The sequence below is a fragment of the Mandrillus leucophaeus genome, unplaced genomic scaffold, assembly GCF_000951045.1.
Source record: "Mandrillus leucophaeus isolate KB7577 unplaced genomic scaffold, Mleu.le_1.0 Scaffold402, whole genome shotgun sequence".
NCBI classification, from domain to species: domain Eukaryota; kingdom Metazoa; phylum Chordata; class Mammalia; order Primates; family Cercopithecidae; genus Mandrillus; species Mandrillus leucophaeus.
In genome coordinates this window covers 870,104-891,015 of record NW_012104277.1, presented here as the reverse complement: position 1 = coordinate 891,015, position 20,912 = coordinate 870,104, and the positions used below count along the sequence as shown (strand labels likewise).

The window sequence follows — 20,912 nt, the reverse complement described above, 5'->3', positions numbered from 1 at the left end:
TTTTCTTCAGATGGTCTCGCTTTGTTGCCCAGGCTGGAGTGCAGTGGCACAAACATGGCTGCCTGCAGCCTCAACATCCCAGCTCAAGGCAATCCTCCCACTTCAACTTCCTGGGTAGCTGGGACTACAGGTGCACGCCACCACACATAACTACTTTAAAAAAAATTTTGTAGAAATGGGGGTCTCCCTATGTTGCCCAGGCCTGTCTCGAACTCCTGGGCTCAAGCAATACTCCTGCCTCGGCTTCCCAAAATGCCAAAACCACCACTTCCAGCCCCTATTTTCCATTCTTTTACTTTCAACATTTTAACATCCTTAAATTTTAAATGTCTTTTATAAATAGCATATAATTATTTTAAAATTCTAGCTGCCAATTGTGGTGTTTTAACAGAAGCATTTAGTCCACTTACCTTTAAGGTAATTATTGATATACTAGGGTAAATAATAAACATTTCTACCATATATCTCCCCTAAAGAGAGAAAAAAATTTCCTTGGGAGGCGATGGGGGATATTATATTGATGCCATCTACTGAAAAAACTAAAAAACCACTCCCAAGTAATGTTTCCGTTAAGCAAACTTTAAAAAATCTTTTGTGCAAGTTTTCAAGTATGTTATTGTATTGGATCTGCCTTCAGCTATTCATAGATTTCTATCTTTTCCAACCTGTTAGGGTAAAAATGCAGCTGTCATGAACTCTTTGTGTCTTAGGAGGTAAAAAGCTCCCTAACTCTGTCTAGTTTCCCCATACTCAATAGCCCCAAGTTGAGTGGTTTTTGTTTTGTTTTTTTTTTCCCAGACAGAGTCTTGCTCTCTCTCCCAGGCTGGAGTGCAATGGTGTGATCTCAGCTCACTGCAACCTCTGCCTCCTGGGTTCAAGTGATTCTCCTGCCTCAGCCTCCCGAATAGCTGGGACTACAGGCATGCGCCACCATGCCTGGCTAATTTTTGTATTTTTTGCAGAGACGGGGTTTCACCATGTTGGTCAGGCTGCTCTCAAACTGCTGACCTCAAGTAATCCACCCACCTTGGCCTCCCAAAGTGCTGAGATTACAGGTGTAAGCCACTGTGTCCAGCTTTGAGTGTTTTATTGAATTTATTTTTTAAAGTAAAGACTGGGTTCTTGCTATATTGCCTAGGCTGATCTTGAACTCCTAGCCTCCAGAGATCCTCCTGCCTTGGTCTCTAAAGTGCTGAGACCACCATGCCTGGCCCCAATTTGGGTTTTCAAAGTACCCATTTGATGATCATTTATCACTTACTTTGTGACAGGAACCAGAATATGCTAATAACAATGAAGCTGTATAGCTTTTTTATTGAGCACTTACTAAATACCAGGTATGGTCCTAGGCACTTTACATGTATTACTTCTCTTAATCCTCACAATTTCCCTATAATTTTGGCATTAAGATCCCCATTTACCAGGAAACTGAGGCACAGACAGGTTAAGTAACTGGTCCAAGATCACGAATTAGATAAGAGTTATAGTTGGAATTTAAACCAAGACAGTCTGACTATGTGCTCTTAACCACTCCCTTATACTGCTACTGAGATGCAATGCCCTCTCCTATACAAAGGGTATGAGTTCAAGTATCATTTATGAGTATGTTTGCTGTGGCATAATGTAGAACGCAAAGTAAACAGAAAAAAAAATCTAGGGAAGGTCTATAAATTTTAATACAATTATTAATAGTTTTAGGTGGGTTCTCCTATCCCGTAGTAACAGGATAATAGATGCATTGCTGGGCCACTAGGCCTTTCATTTAAGTACTTCAGGGAATCACTCATGCAAATAGAATTTTCTGCTAAATAGTTATTTCTGGGAATTATTTGTGCCTAGTAAAATTTTATAGACTCACAGACCTGGAAGATCCCTTAGAGATCAATTATTCCAGACCACTCATTTATAGTATTAACAATTATCTTTGGAGGTGGTTTTGTCTGTTTGTTTGTTGAGACAGTGTCTTATTCTGCCACCCAGGAGTACAGTGGTGCAATCACAGCTCACTGCAGCCTTGACCTCCTGGGCTCAGGTGATCCCCCACTTCAGCCTCCTGGGTAGCTGAAACCACAGGCACATTCAGCTAATTGTTTGTATTTTTTGTAGAGATAAGGTTTTGTCATGTTGCCCAGGCTGGTCTCAAACTCCTGGACTCAAACTATTCTGCCACAGCTTCCCAAAGTGCTAGGATTACAGGGATGAGCCACCACACCTGGCCTGGAGGTGGTATTTTAAGGACCTTTTCCTTTTTTTTTTTTAATTTCTATGATGTTTAATTTTTTTATAAGAACATATCACACATACAAAAATAAACTTAAAGATGGTTATTTCTGCTAAGACAATTCAATGAAGGAAATAATAGTCACTTCAACAAATGGTGCTGGAACAAGTGAATATCCACATGCCAAAGAATGAATCTGGACTCCTACCTCAAACTATACTAACTCAAATCATAGATCTAAATATAAAAATTAAAACTATGAAACTCTTAGAAGAGAATGTAGGAGTAAATCTTCATGATCTTAGGTTGGGCAATGGTTTCTTAGGTACAAACCAAAGGCACAATCAACAAAAGAAAGTATAGATAAATTGGACTTCACCAAAACTAAAAACTGTGTGTTGCAAACAATGTCATCAAGCAAGCAAAAAAAAAAAGAAAAAAAAATACAAACCAATCCATGAATAAGAGAAAATATTTGCAAATCATATATATGATAAAGGACTTGTATCCAGAATATATAAAGAACCCTTATAATTCATTAACAAAAAGACAATTAACCCATTATATTAAAAATTAAAAATTAAAAATGGCAAAGGACGTGAATAGAAAGATATTCTATTCTTTCTATTCAATATTCTTCAGAAGATACTGAAATATATTCAATATCTTCTTTTATTGGCTCCTTTTTTATCTCCAAAGAAGATATAAAAAATAGCCAGGCTGAGCACTGTGGCTCACGCCTGCAATCCCAACACTTTGGGCAGCTGAGGTGGGTGGATCATTTGAGTCCAGGAGTTCAAGAGCAGCCTGGGTGACATGGCAAAACTCTGTCTCTCCAAAAAAAAACAACAAAAAAAAATTAGCCCATCATGGTGACCTGTGCCTGTAATCCCAGCTACTCAGGAGGCTGACCCAGGAGGATTGGTTGAGCCCAGGAGATGGAGGTTGCCATGAGCCAAGATCATATCACTACATTCCAGCCTGGGTGATAGAGTGAGAACAAATCTCAAAAAAAAAAAAAAAAAAAGAAAAAAGAAAAAAAAAGAGAGACAGAGATAACCAATAAGCACATGAAAAGATGTTCAATATTATTAGCCATTAGAGAAATGCAAATCACAAGAGACCACTTAACACCCACTAGGATGGCTATATTTAAAAAGATAGATAAATGTTGTCAAGGATGTGAAGAAATTAGAACCCTTATTCATTGCTAGTGGGTATGAAAATGGTGTAGCTACTTTGAAAAACAGTTGGCACTTCCTCAAAATGTTAAACATAGCTATTACATGACCTTGTAATGCCACTCTTAGATATATACGCAATAGAAACAAAAACATATATCCACATAAAAATGAAATGTTCATAGCAACATTATTCATAGTAGATAAAAAGTAGAAAGACCTAAATGCCCATCAGTTGATGAATAAATAAAATGTAGTATATCTATACAATGGAATATTATTATACTTAGAAATAAAAAGTAATCAAGTACTGATATATGCTTTAATATAAATGAATCTAGAATACATTATGGTAAATGAAAGAAGCTAGTCACAAAACAGCATATATTGTATGATTCTATTCATACAAAATGTCCAGAATAGGCAAATATACATATAGATAGAAAGTAGATTCATGGTTGCCTAGGGCTGGGGGGTGTGTTGGGGGCATGAGGAGTGACTGCTAAAGGGCAAGGGGATGATGAAAATGTTCTAAAATGTTCTTTTGGGAATGATGAGAATGTTCTAAAATTAGACTGTGGTGATGATTGTACAACTCTGTAAATGCTCTAAAAACCATTGAATTGTATACTTTATGTGAGTGAATTGTAAGCTCTGTGAATTATATCTTAATAAAGCAGTTAAAGGAAAAATGGCTATTCCATTAAATTGGAATAGCAATGTGATTTAAGATGCCATTCTATCTATTCGTTATTAAACATTGAGGTTATTTACCGTTTTTTACTCTGCTAAATAATAGTGTAACCAAGCACTCCATTACAAAGAACTTTTTACGAAAGCTGCTATAAATCTAATAAACATGTGATGTCACTAAAGTCACCTACCTGACTTTAAGGTTACATATCTGTCAATACTTTACAGATGTAAATAACTGGTATCTTCCATACAATTCTTATCCATAGATCAAGGTCAGTAGCCTGCCCTTAAAACTCAATTATAATTGGTTTGGCAATAATAGACAAAAATACAGTGACTTAAACAAAACAGAAGTGTGTTGTCTGTCACATAAGTATAGAGGTAGGTAGCCCAAGGCTGGGATGGCAGGTTTCTCCACAATGTTCTCAGGATCTCAGGCTGTTCTCAGTCCACTGCTTTGCCAACCCTAGGGTATGGTTCTTGCTCTTACGGACTGAAATGGTAACTATCACATCCTCTAAGTAACAGGCTGTAGGAACACAGAAAGAGTGGGAGTGGAAGGAAAGGGAGACAAAGAGTATGTGCCAATGCCTTTAAGAAAAGTTCCCAGATGCCATTTCTGCTGTATATCCATTGGCTAAACCACTGTGACATAGCCATACTTAATTTCAAGTGAGATTGAGAATATATTCTTTATTCTTGGTATCATGTGCTTAGATAGAAATTAGGGGTTCTAGGGCCAGGTGTGGTAGCTAATGCTCATAATCCCAGCAATTTAGGAGGCTGAGGCGGGAGGATCGCTTGAGCCCAGGAGTTTGAGACCAGCCTAGGCAACATAGTGAGACCCTGTCTCTACAAAAAAAAAATTAAAAATTAGCCAGGTGTAGTGGTATATGCCCATAGTCCTTGCTACTTGAGAGGCTGAGGTGGGAGGACTGCTTGAATCCAGGAGTTCAAGGTGATTGCACCACTGCACTCCAGCCTGGGGAAACAAGAAAGAAAAGAAAAGAAAAGAAAAGAAAAGAAAAGAAAAGAAAAGAAAAGAGAGGAAGGAAGGAAGGGAGGGAGGGAGGGAGGGAGAGAGAGAGAAATAAAGAAAGAAAGAGAGAGAAAGAAAGCAACAAAGAGAGGAAGGAAGAAAGGAGAGAAGGAAGAAGGGAAGAAAGGAGAGAAGGACGGAGGGAAGGAAGGAGGGAAGGAAGGAAGGAAGGAAGGAGGGAGGGAAGGAGGGAAGGAAGGAGCGAAGGAGGGAAGGAAGGAGGGAAGGAAGGAGGGAAGGAAGGAAGGAAGGAAGGAAGGAAGGAAGGGAAAGGAAAGGAAATACATTAGGGGTTCATGTCATCATGGATAAAAGAGAAACAGACATTGAGAAATTAACTGGCAGACTTGGCCAATGACTCATAACTTACCTAATTACAGAAAACACTACCAAAAGCTAGAAAAAAATAATCTAGTCACAAAGGATGAAATAATTAAGATGAACTATGCACTAAATTAAACAGTATAGGAAATTACTATGCTTAATAGTTGAAAGCATCAGAGGAGACATGCTTGCAAAAGAATGGAGAAATAATCAAGAGTTCTAAAGTGAGGAGAACATTTTTTTTTCTTTTTTTGAGACAGAGTCTCCCTCTGTCTCCAGGCTGGAGTTCAGTGGTGCAATCTCGGCTCACTACAACCTCTGCCTCCCAGGTTCAAGGGAGTCTCCTGCCTCAGTTTCCCAAGTAGCTGGGATTACAGGCACTTGCCGCCACACCCAGCTAATTTTTGTATTTTTAGTAGAGACGGGCTTTCACCTTGGCCAGGATGGTCTCGATCTCCTGACCTTGTGATCCACCCACCTCGGCCTCCCAAAGTGCTGGGATTGCAGGCGCGAGCCAGAGAACATTTTTTATAGGGATATTCAGAGGCAGTATCCATCAGCTACTTTAAAGCAATTTTTAAAAGAAGGTTACATGAGCAATAACTAAGATCATATTGCTTTTCACTTCCCATTAAGACAATAAACTTAACATAGTTCAACTTTGTTTATTTTATTTTTTCATATGCTTCTAATTCTTGGCAGGCTTATGTTATCACTGATTTTATTGTGTCTGACAACTTTTCAAGGATATAGGCTACATTTTGCTTTATTATATACATCTACAGATACAATCACTTTGGGAAACCAAAAAAAGTGTTTCATTATAATATTTAATTTATACATGCATAATATATCAGAAAAATACTGGATACTCTCTTTCAAGAAATTCCAACATACACAACTTGGTGCAAATTTACTTAATCCTCTTAGTCATTAATTTAAGATCTAGACAGGCTTGGTTTCTGTACAAGAAACAATCAGTAGTATGTAACTATGATAAAGTATTCAGGAGAAATGCGTTTCAGGGAAAGATAATTAACATTTAAGGTTTTTGTCTTTCTGTTGTTTTGTGTAATTTATAAGATCAGAAGAGCTTAACCACAGATATGAATATAAATAAGGAAAAGTTATATGGAAAAAATATAATTCTCAAATGCTGATGCCAAAAGTAGTGTTAAAATTTTGTATTATGAAATTTGAGTCATGGGAGAAGGGCCAGGGCCAGGGCCCACATATATCCAAATGGTCAAAGCACTACAAAAAAGTGTACATTTTCTTTCCTTTTGTTCTTCTCTTTTGAGACAGAGTCTCGCTCTGTCGCCCAGGTTGGAGTGCAGTGGCGCGATCTCGGCTCACTGCAAGCTCTGCCTCCTGGATTCACGCCATTCTCCTGCCTCAGCCTCCTGAGTAGCTGGGACTACAGGCGCCCACCACCACGCCTGGCTCATTTTTGTATTTTTGTATTTTTAGTAGAGACGGTGTTTCACCATGTTAGCTAGGATGGTCTCGATCTCCTGACCTTGTGATTCGCCCACCTCGGCCTCCCAAAGTGCTGGGATTACAGGCATGAGCCACCGCCCGCCCGGCCTGCATTTTCTTTACATAATTCTACAGCTGGTATTCTAATATGATAGCTTCACAAATTACACTGTCATTTACAAGTCACGAAAATGTAATAAACCAATCAGACTCTATATAGCATGATCATATGAATAAAGATAATGAACGGCCTTCTTGAAATCACTACACCTCAATACTAATCAAACTGTCTAGGGTCAATGGTCTCGTAGTCTGAGGTGTTATCTGAGCTCACTGTCTCACAACCAAGAAAATTAAGGAGCCTGGACACAAGGGTGAGGTTGGAGCGAAAGTTTCATAAGCAAAAGAAAGGAAGTTCTCCACAGTGGAGAGGGGACCCGAGTGGGCTGCTGTTTTCACAGATGAATCCAAAAGCTTTTATGAGAAACTCCCCTCATCTCTGTAGCTGTTTGTGTAACTTCGCTTATCTATGAAACTGTCTGTGTAACTCTCTTTATCTGTGTATGTCTTGGGTAAGCACAAAGTGCAGATTCTCTTGTTTGTGTAACTGTGGGTCTGTTTTAGGTAAGTCCCCCACCTCCCTGTGCAAGTTCCCATGGAGCCCACCACGTAAATGCCTGAAAAGGGGAGGAAATTTTTTCCTGAAAGCCTGCTAATCACACAAAGAACAAAGGCTCTATGCTGGGCCTTGCTTTCTTATCAGTGCAGCTGCAGTTTGGTTTTTTCCCAGGTTGCTCTATTTATGCCTGTAGCTGTGATTTTTTCAGGCTATTTCTCAGTGGACTAGCCTTAGTGGTCTGCCTAACTGATTTTTCCTTTTCTTCTCTCTCACTATTTCAGCTTATTTAAAAGACAAGCATGTTGGTTTGTTTCTGGGTCTGCTTTGTGGATCTGCAGTCCTATTATACCTGGCACAGAAGCTACAGCATATGCTCTTTGGGAGAGTAGGGAAGCACTTGCCTAGAAAATCAAGACGGTTGTGTTCCAATTCTGTTTTGGCCCCCAGTTAGTCCCCCTAAGTAAGACATCTTCTCAAGATCCTTATTTCCTCATTAAAAACAATAAGTGAACTGGACTTGTTCTTTAAGGTCCTTTCTAGAACTGTGATTCTAAGGTGACTTGCAGGTTCATCTAACAAGACATAACACTCATAGTCTGTTTATGTTAAGTCACTTTTCAAATATTTATTATCAGAAACCATCCAACATGAAATATGAATTATTAAAATATTTTTCTCCATATGTTTCAAGTCAGAAACAGTAATTCAGAACTCAGCTAGCATCCTGATTTTTTAAATCAAAATAAGATGATCAGAATCATAAAACTTAGCATTCACAGTATTCAATCTAGAAAAAATATAATTAATAGAATGTTAAAGCCAAAAGAGCATTTGACAGACAGAAAGAGAAAGAGGAGAGAGAAGGGGTGGAGAAAAAGAGGGAAAAGAGAAAGAGAGAAATAGAAAGAGAGAGAGAGGAGGAGGAGGAGGATTGAGAGATGGAGAGTTTGAGATTGAGACTTCTCATGAAATATATTTTAATGACAATTACTCCTTAACAACTGTGCATTGAGAATATTTGAACATATTGTTATAAGCTAGGGGAAAAAAGTCCAGCCCAAATGTGAAAACACAGAACCAAAATGATTCTGAATTTCCTAAAGACATATTTTGAGAAACAGAAAAATTCTTTCCCACTTCTCTATCCCACAGCACCAAAAGGGAGCATTTTACGTTATGCACATCTTGATAATATTTTATAGAAAATAAATGCCAAGATATTTACAATTTAATATTTCTTCTTCAATTTGTTTTTTATAGCAGACATATTAATTTCATTTTGAACATGATATGCCAAATACCCTGAGCTTCCAGGAATGAAGTCATGTAGCTCCCCAAGGAATTTCTTCATGGCATCAATTGATATATAACCTACAAAATAAAATAAAAAATATATAGAGATATATACTTGAAACTCTCTCATACTATTTGCTTTTCAGTGTCTTTGATTTATTAGAGTTAAGACTTCTAAAGAATGTTTTTAGAAAAGAGGTAAAAAGAAGAAATAATACCAGTGAGAAGATTTTCCATGAAACCTTATAACTATCAGGGAACACCTCCTTTTCCCCTTCCCACAACTTTCTGCCACCTTTTAAGAGATTAAAAGGTGGATTAAAGCCTCTTTGACTATTGAGATTGTGATGTCTAGGTTGGGGCTAGAACATGAAAGTACTTAGACCAAAATAACTGGGAAGTGTATCTAGCTTAGAGGGTAATCACTTAGAACTATCCATCCAACCAGCTACTAACAGTGCAAAGAGTTCATCTTCCCTGTTTCAGCAGGTAACACTTTCCTGCACTGCTAACACTGGAATAGGATTAAAAAAATAATGAAAAATTGATATTACTGCTCAGTCAACAAAGATAATGGATAAGAGTAATTTTGATGTCAATTAGTTATCCAAAATAGATATGAGTCATATAAAAAAACACTGCCTAGAGTGGAGACGGTTTAAGGACTCTATCACTAAGCAATATTAATTTGATATCAATTGCTTACTATTTAAATGATTACATTTTATGTGTAACACAAGTGTTTATGGCTTTTACTAAAATTGAAATCTAATTTAAAAGTAAATACTGTGTGAAAAAATTCTGGTAGAGCTCAAGGATGACTGAATTTAGAACACCGTACCATCAAGATCAACAGGATATCCATGCATACTGTTTAATCATTTCTAATAAAAAATAATAAATTCACAGTTAATAAATTAACTATGAATCCAAGCATATAAAATTGACTAGTATCTTTAAAGATATTTTAATCATGGTCATTTACTTTAGGAGCTCTTCAAGCACTATTACTATACTCTATGAGTTCATAATCTTTGCCTAATGGCTATGTATCTGTGTAAAATAAACTAGTGCAGAAAAATATCACTATTAGTGTTTAGTTAATTGCACACATACACTGTGTGAAACCTCTGAAGATGTGCGAGGATAGGAATTTAAAAATTACTACATTAGTAAAAAATATTCCTGTAAGTATAAGAAGGATAGGATATTTATAGCATCAGAAATAGATTATTGTAATTTTTGAATAGGTAAGGACTTTAGGATGAAGTGGACATAAACCTAATTTAAACTAATTTAAACAAAAGGGGAGTTTACTGGAAGGACATTGCCATATCATCCAAGCTGTGAGGAAGGCAGGCATATTGCTGGGACTCAGAGTTAATTAGAACCAGTTACGATCGCTATCAACCAGTCTGAAGTTTTTAGGGGTTTTTTCTCCTGGTGTGTGTGTGTGTGTGTGTGTGTGTGTGTGTGTGTGTGTGTGTGTATTTTTTTTTTTTTTTTTTTTGACAGGGTCTTATTTTGTTGCCCATGCTGGAGTGCAGTGGCACTATCACACCTCACTGCAACCTTGGTCTCAAATTTTTCTCTATGCGTTAGCCTCATTTTCCTCTTTGGAAGCAAGTTGGCTTTCTTTTCATGGTAGAAAATATGGCCAATGACAGCTCCTAAGTTTTACATCTTAGACTTTTGATCACCTAAATGAGAATGACTTGATTTGCTATGTTCCATATCTAAAAATCCAGAAGATCTGCCATTAGCCCAGTTCAAATCAGGCATTCACTCTCAAAGCAAATGTTGAGGGTGGGGAGTAAGCTCATGTTTTAAAAAATGTCTGTTCCTGTGTTATCCAGATAAACTGGGAGGGAGAAGGGAATTCCTAAGAAAGCACTCCTGGTGGACAGTCCCACGTGCATCTGTGATAGCCAGCCACTCACTGGTCCCAACTGATCCCCACCTCCTGATATTCACAGTCCACTACCATTTTGTACTTGGTTTGATCTGTATAACCAATGGCATACGACAGAAGTGATGCTATGTCACTTCTGAGAGTCAGATGTAAAAAAGACTAAGGCTTTTGTCTTGGACATGCTCTTTCTTATTCTTGGATTTTTTACGCTGAGGGAAGCAAACTACCTACCATGTTGTGGATAGTCTTTACGGAGAGGCTCATTTGGTGAGGAGCTGAAGCCTTTGGCCAAAATCCAGCAAGGACCCAACACCTGCCAATAACCACTTGAGTGAATTTTGAAGTGGATTTTCCAGTCCCAGGTGTACATTGGAATGACTGCACTCTAGCTGACAACTTGACTGCAACCTTACAAAAGGTTATGAGACAGAAGTACCCAGCTAAGATACTCCTGGATTTCTGACCTTAGAAACTGAAATAATAAATGTTCACTGGGCCAGGGGCAGTGGCTCATGCCTGGAATCCCAGCACTTTGGGAGGCCAAGGCAGGAGGATTGCTTGAGCCCAGGAGTTCGAGACCAGCCTGGGCAACCCAGTGAGACCTCATCTCTATAATAAATAAATAAATAAATAAATGTTCATTGTTTTAAGCTGCTAAGTTTCGGAGCACTTTGATTTACATCAATAAATAACTAATATAGCATCTATTATAGATTTCCAAACTTTTATCAGAACTTTTTGATTTGAAAATTGTTGCCAGCAAAGTATTTACAATTATTAGTAATTGCTTTCTTACTCTTATTAATCACATATGTAACTGTCAATCAGAACTTCTTATCATGGGTGATAACAAGTGATATTAGTCTGAGAGAATTTAATTCCAGTCAAAAGCTGAAAACAAAACAAAAAATCTTTTGATGTTTTAGGGGATATTTGGCGATGTCTAGGGACATTTTTGGTTGTCACAACTGGGGGAGAGATTTGTGCTGCTATTGGTATCTAGTGGGCAGAGGCCAAGGTAAATATTCTATAATGCATAGGACTGACAGTCTCCTACCCTCGCCCAAACAAAGAATTATCTGGCCTAAAATGCCAGTAGCACCAAAAGTGAGAAACCCTGTTCTAGGCTATTGCCCCAACTTGTATTTTCTATAAATAAAGACCACAATTAATTCTATTTTCAGAAATTTAATAGTCAATGAGTTGAACCCAACCCATTCCGAGGAAGAGATAGTCAAGTTTTAGTCTCAAAAATTGATACCACAGCCTAAATTAGAACTCTTAAGTCACTAAGTGTTTAATTAACACGAGCTGATTTTTTCCAACAAGAAGTTATTCCTTCCTGTGCAAGCAGATGGGCATGATAAAAAAAGAGAAGTACTTGTCATTTCACATCAAAATTAAAAACAAATAAATTACCTCTAAAAATGAAGATTTCTTTCAAGAAATTGCTATTATTTAATGCAGAAATACAAAAAAGCAAATGTATCCAATTGAGCAAATAAAAACATTAAAAATTTTTACTTTAGTTCTACCAATAAAATTCACAATAGAGTATTACCACAGATTGAAATTATACTTTTAAAATTGTAATTTTTAAATAGTTTTTAAAAATTTGTTTTTGTGTTACACTGTTATGTCTTTTTGAACAATCAGACTGTTTCTTTATCCAGCAATAATACATAAAGCAGCACTATTACATGTCCAAATGTAGGTATATGTCCTTATCTATGGCTGATTTTAATATTTATCATTGTTCTTTTAAATATATTAATAAATGTTTGGTAAGTCCAAATGAACAGGGTTAGTAATATGGCAAGACGTCTAGGATCTAGGAAACTGGACTAGCTGCAAGAGGTAGTTTTAATATTGCTAAATAAAGAGAAAATGATAAACACACAAATTATTTTTTAAATAAGTGTTCAAAAACCCATACTTTAAAAATTGCTCTTTTAAAAACAATTTTTAAAAAAATCTTTATTTTTAAAATTGTTATCAATGACTCCACTGAATACCACTCAGATCAAAGTATCTAAATATCCATCTCACTCAACACAATTCAAACCCCAATGGCCACTTTTCAGTTGGTCCCCTTGGTTCTACCCTCTCAATGTCAGCTGTGGTTAGTTGTCTTCTCTTTATGTAGGACACTAGCATAGGAAACCCAAATATGGAGTCCACGGACACCTAGGTAATCCATGTATAGGCTTCTGGGCATCTGTGAGCCTTTTACAATTATATGTAAAGTTTGTGTGTTATGTTTTTTGTTTGGTTTTTAAAAGACTTATATATTTGATATTGAATGGAATGGCTGTGTGTGTTATGTTTGTATGTGTGTATGCTAAGGAAAGGGGCCTGTGTTTCATCAGATTCTCAAAAGAAACTATGATTGGGGCTGTTCATATAATTTATCTTCCAAACTAGGACACTTGAGAATTAAAAACTAATGCCAGAACAACAGCATAAACCACATGTAAATAGGGACATGTGGTCACCCTACCTTAATATCATTGTTTTAGCACAGAAAATATAAAAGCATATTCCTGGGTCAATTCTGCAGGTAATTTATTCAATATGTAAAGGATGTCTCCTCCATTACCATGCTTAATAGAGAAGGCTCTACTTTCTACGCATTTGAAATACAACAGCTTTATTCAACACAATATTCCTTTGTTTCTTCCCTACCTGAGTTTACTGTAAATTTTTTTTTAAACTACCTGTTACCATGTTGTTAACTGGGTAATTCTGTAGAGGGAAGTACATCTGCTTTTCTACAACTGGAGTTCTTATAAAATGCTTTTCTGGGCTGTAAAATAAAACATATAGAAAGTCACATATATATACTATATATATGTCTATATGTATTACATTTATATTAAAATATATTTATAAATACTTATAATAAATATTTACATTTACTATAGTATATTACACCACATATGTATATATTTGGATTTGTTTTACAAGTGAGAACTCATTCCAGGCAATATATATAGTGATTTAAAAAAAATATATAAAATGCTTCACAAATATGCATGTCATCCTTGTGCAGGGGCCATGCTAACCTCTGAATAGTTCCAGTTTTGGTATATGTGCTGTCAAAGTGAGCACATATATAGTAATTTCATTGCTCTTTGATCAGACTTCAGTCTTAATGGGGGAAAATGTTAATTATGAACTTCTTTTGTGCTTTTAAGTAATATAAAACCCCATATAGATATTCTGGTGTTCTTGGCCACTTTACGAAACAAGTATTTGAGTCTATAGAGTCCTGGGTCTTTTTCTCAATACCCCTGAAAGTACACTAATGCAATACTATATATTCAGACAAAATACACATATACATATGTAATATTAAATCTGCCAAAAGAAAAGCATAGTAGATTCTATTTTAAATGATCACAACATATTTGTTAGTGTTCAAATAATTGGGCCTCTATTAACTAGTACTTCCACAGTTTACTGTAACAAATAAAAACCGATGTCTGGGCCCGGCTCAGTAGCTCATGCCTGTAAATCCAGCACTTTGGGAGGCTGAGGCAGGTGGATCACCTAAGGTCAGGAGTTCAAGACCAGCTTGGCCAACATGGTAAAACCCCATCTCTACTAGAAATACAAATCAGCTGGGTGTGGTGACATGCACCTGTAATCCCAGCTACTCGGAAGGTTGAGGCAGGAGAATCGCTTGAACCCAGGAGGCAGAGGTTGCAGTGACATAAGATCGTGCCACTGCACTCCAGCTTGGGCAACAGAGTGAGACTAAATCTCAAAAAAAAAAAGAAAAAAATTGATGTTCTAATTATACAATTATACAATCTAAAAAAAAATTATGTTCTAATTTTTAAAAGCTAAAAGGTGGCCAGGAACAGTGGTTCACACCTGTAATCCTGGCATTTTGGGAGACAGAGGTGGGTGGATCACTTAAGGTCAGGAATTTGAGACCACCCTGGCCAACACGGTGAAACCCTGTCTCTACTAAAAATACAAAAATCAGCCAGGTGTGGTGGTGGGCAGCTGTAATTCCAGTTACTTGGGAGGCTGAGGCAAGAGAATTACTTGAACCTGGGAGGTGGAGGTTGCAGTAAGCCGAGATGGCGCCACTGAACTCCAGCCTAGATGACAGAACGAGACTCTGTCTCAAAAAAAAAAAGCTAAAACGACCTCAACTAAAAGATCCTATTTTCATTCATGTCTTTTTGAACAGTCACTATTTAAAAGTGACAATGTTTACTATATTTAGACCACATATAACTAATAATATAATTGTATAAAAAGAAAAACCTCAATAATTAAAAATTGGAGTCATCCTTAAATTTATTATTTTCCTAAAACTCTAGAAGTACACTGAGTAATAGCAAAGGCTTTATTTTCCATTTTTAAGGCTGGGTGCGGTGGCTCACACCTGTAATGCCAGCACTTTGGGAGGCCGAGGGAGGTGGATCACCTGTGGTCAGGAGTTCCCGACCAGTCTGGCCAACATGGTGAAACCCTGTCTCTACTAAAAATACAAAAAATTAGCCGGGCATGGTGGCGCACACCTGTAATCCCAGCTCCTCAGGAGGCTGAAGCAGGAGAATCACTTGAACCTGGGAGGCAGAGGTTGCTGTGAGCCGAGATTGCGCCATTGCACTACAGCCTGGGCAACAAGAGGGAAACTCCGTCTCAAAAAAAAAAAAAAAAAAAAAAACTTCTATTTCATTTAAACTCTCCCAAAAGAAACTACTCATTAGGATGAAATCCTACAAATAAAGCAAAATTGTGTTCCCAGAAAAGTCAGGGACCACCCATTATTTAATTCTGGCCAAACAATAACAGAAAAAGGGAAAAGAGGTTGGGGGGGCAGATGAAAAGGAAGACATATTGTGAAAGAAGGAATACTTTCATTACTTTATAAGTCTCGCTCTGTCGCCCAGGCTGGAGTGCAGTGGTGCGGTCTTGACTTACTTCATGCTCAGGCCTCCCGGGTTCACGCCATTCTCCTGCCTCAGCCTCCCAAGTAGCTGGGACTACAGGCACCTGCCACCACGCTTGGCTAATTTTTTCTATTTCTAGTAGAGACGGGGTTTCATTGTGTTAGCCAGGATGGTCTTGATATCCTGACCTTGTGATCAGCCTGCCTCAGCCTCCCACAGTGCTGGGATTACAGGCGTGAGCCACCGCGCCCGGCCCGAATACTTTCATTATTAACAAATGATATGACTATGCACCCTGAAGAGCCAAGAGAATCGATTAAAATATCCTTAGAATCTTAAGGAATTCCAAATGGGTAGATATAAGACCAATACCCTCAATTCAATAACTCAGAGTGGCTACTTTCGCTGGTAAAGTGGAGGTATCTTCAAGGAAATCAGAACCCGTGGTGATCCCTGGCAACTCGATCTGTTTGGGGCTGTTTCTAAACATTAGGGAATGGAAACTCGGTGGCGGCCCTAAGTAGCCTGGTTTCAGGCTCTCATGGATGCACTCATAGAAGGTGATACCTGTATGCTACCTTGTGAAAAAACCCCAGCAACTCCAGTTTCAACATATTGAGGAGATGCTTCTGTTGCTTCCCATTTTGCCCATATGAAGACATCAGAAAAGGACTTAAGGATTCAAGAGAAGTCTTATGTTAAAAAAAGAATTACATTTTTGGAAGAAAAGCTTACAGGAGCTCAATTAGATGAAGAAACAAGTTTTGTGGAATAGCAACAAGTAAATAAGGCCTATTATGCATATTGAAACATTTGCATTGATAGAGATAATTTAGAAAGCCAATCAGATAAAACGAGTAAACACAAGTCTGAATCTTTAAAAGTACTGAATGAACAGATGCAATCTAAAGAAGTAGAACTCTAGCTAAGGACAGAGGTGGAAACTCAGCTGGTGATGAGGAATTTCAATCTACCTTCATCAAACTGGGAGGTGGAAAAGTTAAGCTGTGACCTGAAGATCCATGGTTTGGAACAAGAGTTGATGAGGAAAGAATGTAATGATCTCAAAATAGAACCACTCAAAAACCAAACAAACCTATCTGTATCAGGAAGACAATCTGAAGAGCAGAGATCTCTGAAGAGTAAGAACTTGAAGTGATAATACGCAGAATGCATACTGGCAACTGAGGAGATAAATGTCTAATTTATATCTGGTGACTCAAGTGCTAGCTGAACTATTAAGAAAACTGAAAACCCCAACTTCAATCAAGACAGCCTACACCTCAGTAGGATGCACTGAAGACCCTTGCAAAGATGGCACAAAACTGCACATGATGAATTTTACTGCAACATGTACAAGACATCCCCTTCTCTCACCAAATGGCAAAGCTCTTTGTTATACTACATCTTCCCCTTTACCAGGAGATATAAAGGTTTTATCGGAGAAAGCAGTCCTCCAACCACAGACAGATAATGACAGAGCCATTCCTAATGAGGGCACACACTCTTATGGCAGAAATTCTCTGGAAGATCATTTTGAGTATTCCCAATCCCTCCTGACACTAGTGAGACAGGATTTAGGGAAATTAAAAGTAAAATTTTGGCCAGGTGTGGTGGCTCATGCCTGTAATCCCAGCACTTTGGGAGGACAAGGCGGGTGGATCACGAGGTCAGGAAGTCGGACCATCCTGGTTAACACGGTGAAACTCTGTCTCTATTAAATATACCAAAAAAATCAGCCGCGTGTGGTGGTGGGCACCTGTAGTCCCAGCTACTCGGGAGGCTGTGCCAGGAGAATGGTGTGAACCCAGGAGGCAGAGCTTGCAGTGAGCCGAGACCGCGCCACTGCACTCCAGCCTGGGCGACAGAACGAGACTCCATCTCAAAAAAAAAAAAAAAAAAAAAGTAAAACTTGGCCTTTTAATCAATGTGCCACCACTGCATTACTTGGATCAACATAATCAAAATTTCCTTTATAAGATTTAACTCTGAAGAGATTTATCATTTCATCACAAGGACACTATCTCTCAGTGGTTCTCTCAAGAAACTACTTAACAAACTAAACGTAGATATTGATTAAAGTTTTGGAGAGTCCTTTAGTACATGCATTTGAACGTACTGTATAATATTATGTAGTTTATTTCTAGTATGAAAGAATACCCTCCAGCTCCATATTCTAAGAAACAGTTATACGCTACTATTTTTTTTTTTTTTTTTTGGTACATGGCTTCACTGTTTCACTTTGGTTGAAGCACAGTGGAATGACCACAGATTGCTCACTGCAAACCTCAACTCCTAGGCTTAAGCAATCCTCCTGCCCCAGCCTCCCAAGTAGCTAGGACTACAGGAGTACACCACTACACCCAGTTAATTTTGTTTTTTATCTTTTGTAGAGACTGGGTCTCTCTCTGTTGCTCAGACTGGTCTTGAACTCCTGGCCTCAAGCTATCCTCATGCCTCAGCCTTCCAAAGTGCTGGGATTACAGGTGTGAGCCACCATGCCTGAACTGCTACTATACTAATTAATAAATACCTTGGGCCCAGAAGTTCAAGACCAGCCTCAGCAATATAGTGAGATGCCATCTTGACAAAAAAAAAATTAATTAGGCTGGGCAAGTTGGCACACATGTAATCCTAGCACTTTGGGAGGCCTAGGAGGGTGGATTGCTTGATGCCAGGTGTTTGAGACCAGCCTGGCCAACATGGCAGAAACACATTTCTATTAAAAATACCAAAAACAACTGGCCATGCATGGTGGTACACACCTGTAGTCCCAGCTACTCAGGAGACTGAGGCATGAAAATTGCTTGAACCCAGAAGGTGGAGGTTGAGAGGTTACAGTGAGCCAAGATTATGCCACTGTACTCCAGCCTGGGTGACAGAATGAGACCCTGTCTCAGAACAAATTTTTTTTTTTTTTAATTAGCCAGGTGTGGTGGCACACATCTGTGGTCCTAGCTACTCAGGAGGCTGAGGTGGGAAGATGGCTTGAGCCCGGGAGTTCCAGATTGCAGTGAGCTATGATCATGCCATCTCACTGCAGCTTGGGTGACACAGCAAGATCTTGACTCACATGCACACACACACACACACACACACACAATTAAGTAAATAAATACATAAATATAAGTTGTTTAAAAAGAAAAAAAAAAAACTCCTCTTTATACCGTAATTTCCACATCTGAGAATTTACATGAAGAAAACTATCAAAAAAGTAGAGTAAGATTTATTTTTAAAAAGATGTTCATGGATGTGTCATAAAAGTAACAAATTGTAGGCCAGGTGTGGTGGCTCATGCCTGTAATCCTAGTAGCATTTTGGGAGGCTGAGGAAGGAGGATCTCTCACTGGGGAGGTTGAGGTTGCAGTGAATTGAAATGACACCACTGCATTCCAGCCTGGGGTCAGAAAAGCTTTTGTCTCAAAAATAAGTAAATAAATAAATAAATGTGTTAAACAAACAAAATGAAATGCCATATGCTGCCATTTCACATCACAGTATCAAATAAGATTTTTCGACTAGGCCTGGTTTATGCCTGTAATCCCAGTACTTTGGGAGGCTGAAGCAGGTGGATCACTTGAGGCCAGGAGTTTGAGACCAGCCTGGGCAACATGCCAAAACCTCATCTCTACTAAAAACACAAACAATTAGCTGGTGTGGTGGGGTGGCATGTGCCTGTAGTCCCAGCTGCTCGGGAGGCCGAGGCACAAGAATCGCTTGAACCCAGGAGGCAGAGGTTGCAGTGAGCGAGATCATACCACTGCACTCCAGCCTGCACTCTAGACTCCAGAGGAAGATTCTGTCTCAATTAAAAACAAAAAATGAAGGTTATTACTGGGAGAGGATTTGGGAGAAATTAGGATTTTATACTAAATCTGTACTGCCTGATTTTTTGTACATCAAGTTTGTATGACGTAAAAAAATATCAATGTCCCTAGTAGTATGCTAACAAATGCTCCAGCAGGTAAATTGAGGGTATATTTTATCTATGTTCACACTGCACCCTCTGCTGTTTCCACAAAGAAAAGGCTCAAAGTAGACACCTACCCAGGGTTTATTCATATCCTTTGTCCATTTTTGTTGTTTTTGGATTGGACGTATTTTTCCCAGATTTGTAATACCTCTTTGTATACTAAGGAAATTAGCCTTTATGGGAGAAAAACTTGAAAAATTATATAAATTACATCATTACTTTTTATTTTGAAGAATGATAACTACTGTTTGATCATTTTTATTACAGTAGCTAAATACCAGACTGCAGGGTACCCCAGTCCCATCCTCCCCTCCTCCGATTCTACTCCTGGCTTTCTTTCCGCGTCCTGACCAAAAATCACAGAGTGCTTTGACTGCTCTGTGAGACAGCCCAGTACAGGGTTTTCCCAGCGGGCTTGAATTCAAACCAGGACCTTAAACATTTCCAGGCACTGATAAAAGTATCTAGGTTGCTGCTCAAAACACTGAAAGAAACTGGCCTCAGCCCTGAGCCAGATTCCTTAAACCCTCATACAAACTCCATACCCAGAACCCCTCACTGTGGATATACCTAGGTAGAACACCCCTTTTATCTTGTCCATTGTAAGGATTGGTGCAGTAATCTGCAAGTTCCCTCAATAAATGCTTTAGACTGATTACTCTACTTAGTGGTTCTTTCTTTAGAATCCCAACTGACCACAACTTGGGACAGTCTGGGGCACCCCCTTGTAGGGACTCCCCTGCCTCCACTTTTAGGTTGACTCTGGCCACAGGTTTGGAGGATAAAACATACACTTCTGAAGAATCAATGTTCCCTATGAATATTTGAAAAACAACTGAATTGGAAACCATGGAACTAGAACTAGATCATGTATAAGCCTGCAATGAAAAGGCCTCTCATAAATTGGTCCTAATATAATGGCAAGGCCATGTTTGTTTGTCTCTTTAAATTAATTTCTTGTTTTTCTTTGAGACAGAGTATTGTTCTGTCACCCAGGCTACAGTGCAGTAGCGTGATCACGGCTTACTCCTGGGCTCAAGTGATCCTCCCACCTCAGCCTCCAAATATCTGGGACTACAGGTATGTGCCACTATGCCCAGCTAGTATTTTAAATTTTTTATAGAGATGGGGTATCCCCATGCTGCCCATACTGGTCTCAAATTCCTGGGCTCAAGTGGTCATCCGGCTTCAGCCTCCCTAAGTGCTGAGATTATAAGCATGCGCCACAACACCCAGTCTAAATTTAATTTCTTAAACCAAAG

The 20,912-nt window shown here is 38.5% G+C and overlaps 1 protein-coding gene and 1 pseudogene across 1 annotated transcript in view; one reads left to right on the top strand and one right to left on the bottom strand.

The window, feature by feature from the left end:
* Positions 1-8,164: 8,164 nt before the first annotated feature.
* The window catches only part of LOC105548187 (chromosome unknown open reading frame, human C15orf43), a 24,012-nt gene continuing 11,264 nt past the window's right edge, over positions 8,165-20,912 (bottom strand). The window contains exons 6-7 of the mRNA XM_011992093.1: positions 13,482-13,570; positions 8,165-8,930 (exon numbers count right to left, since the gene is read on the bottom strand). Coding sequence (XP_011847483.1) covers positions 8,788-8,930; positions 13,482-13,570 — 232 coding nt within the window. The 3' untranslated portion in view covers positions 8,165-8,787. The remainder of the gene's footprint in view (positions 8,931-13,481; positions 13,571-20,912) is intronic.
* Positions 16,219-20,912, top strand: part of LOC105548186 — a 6,304-nt pseudogene continuing 1,610 nt past the window's right edge.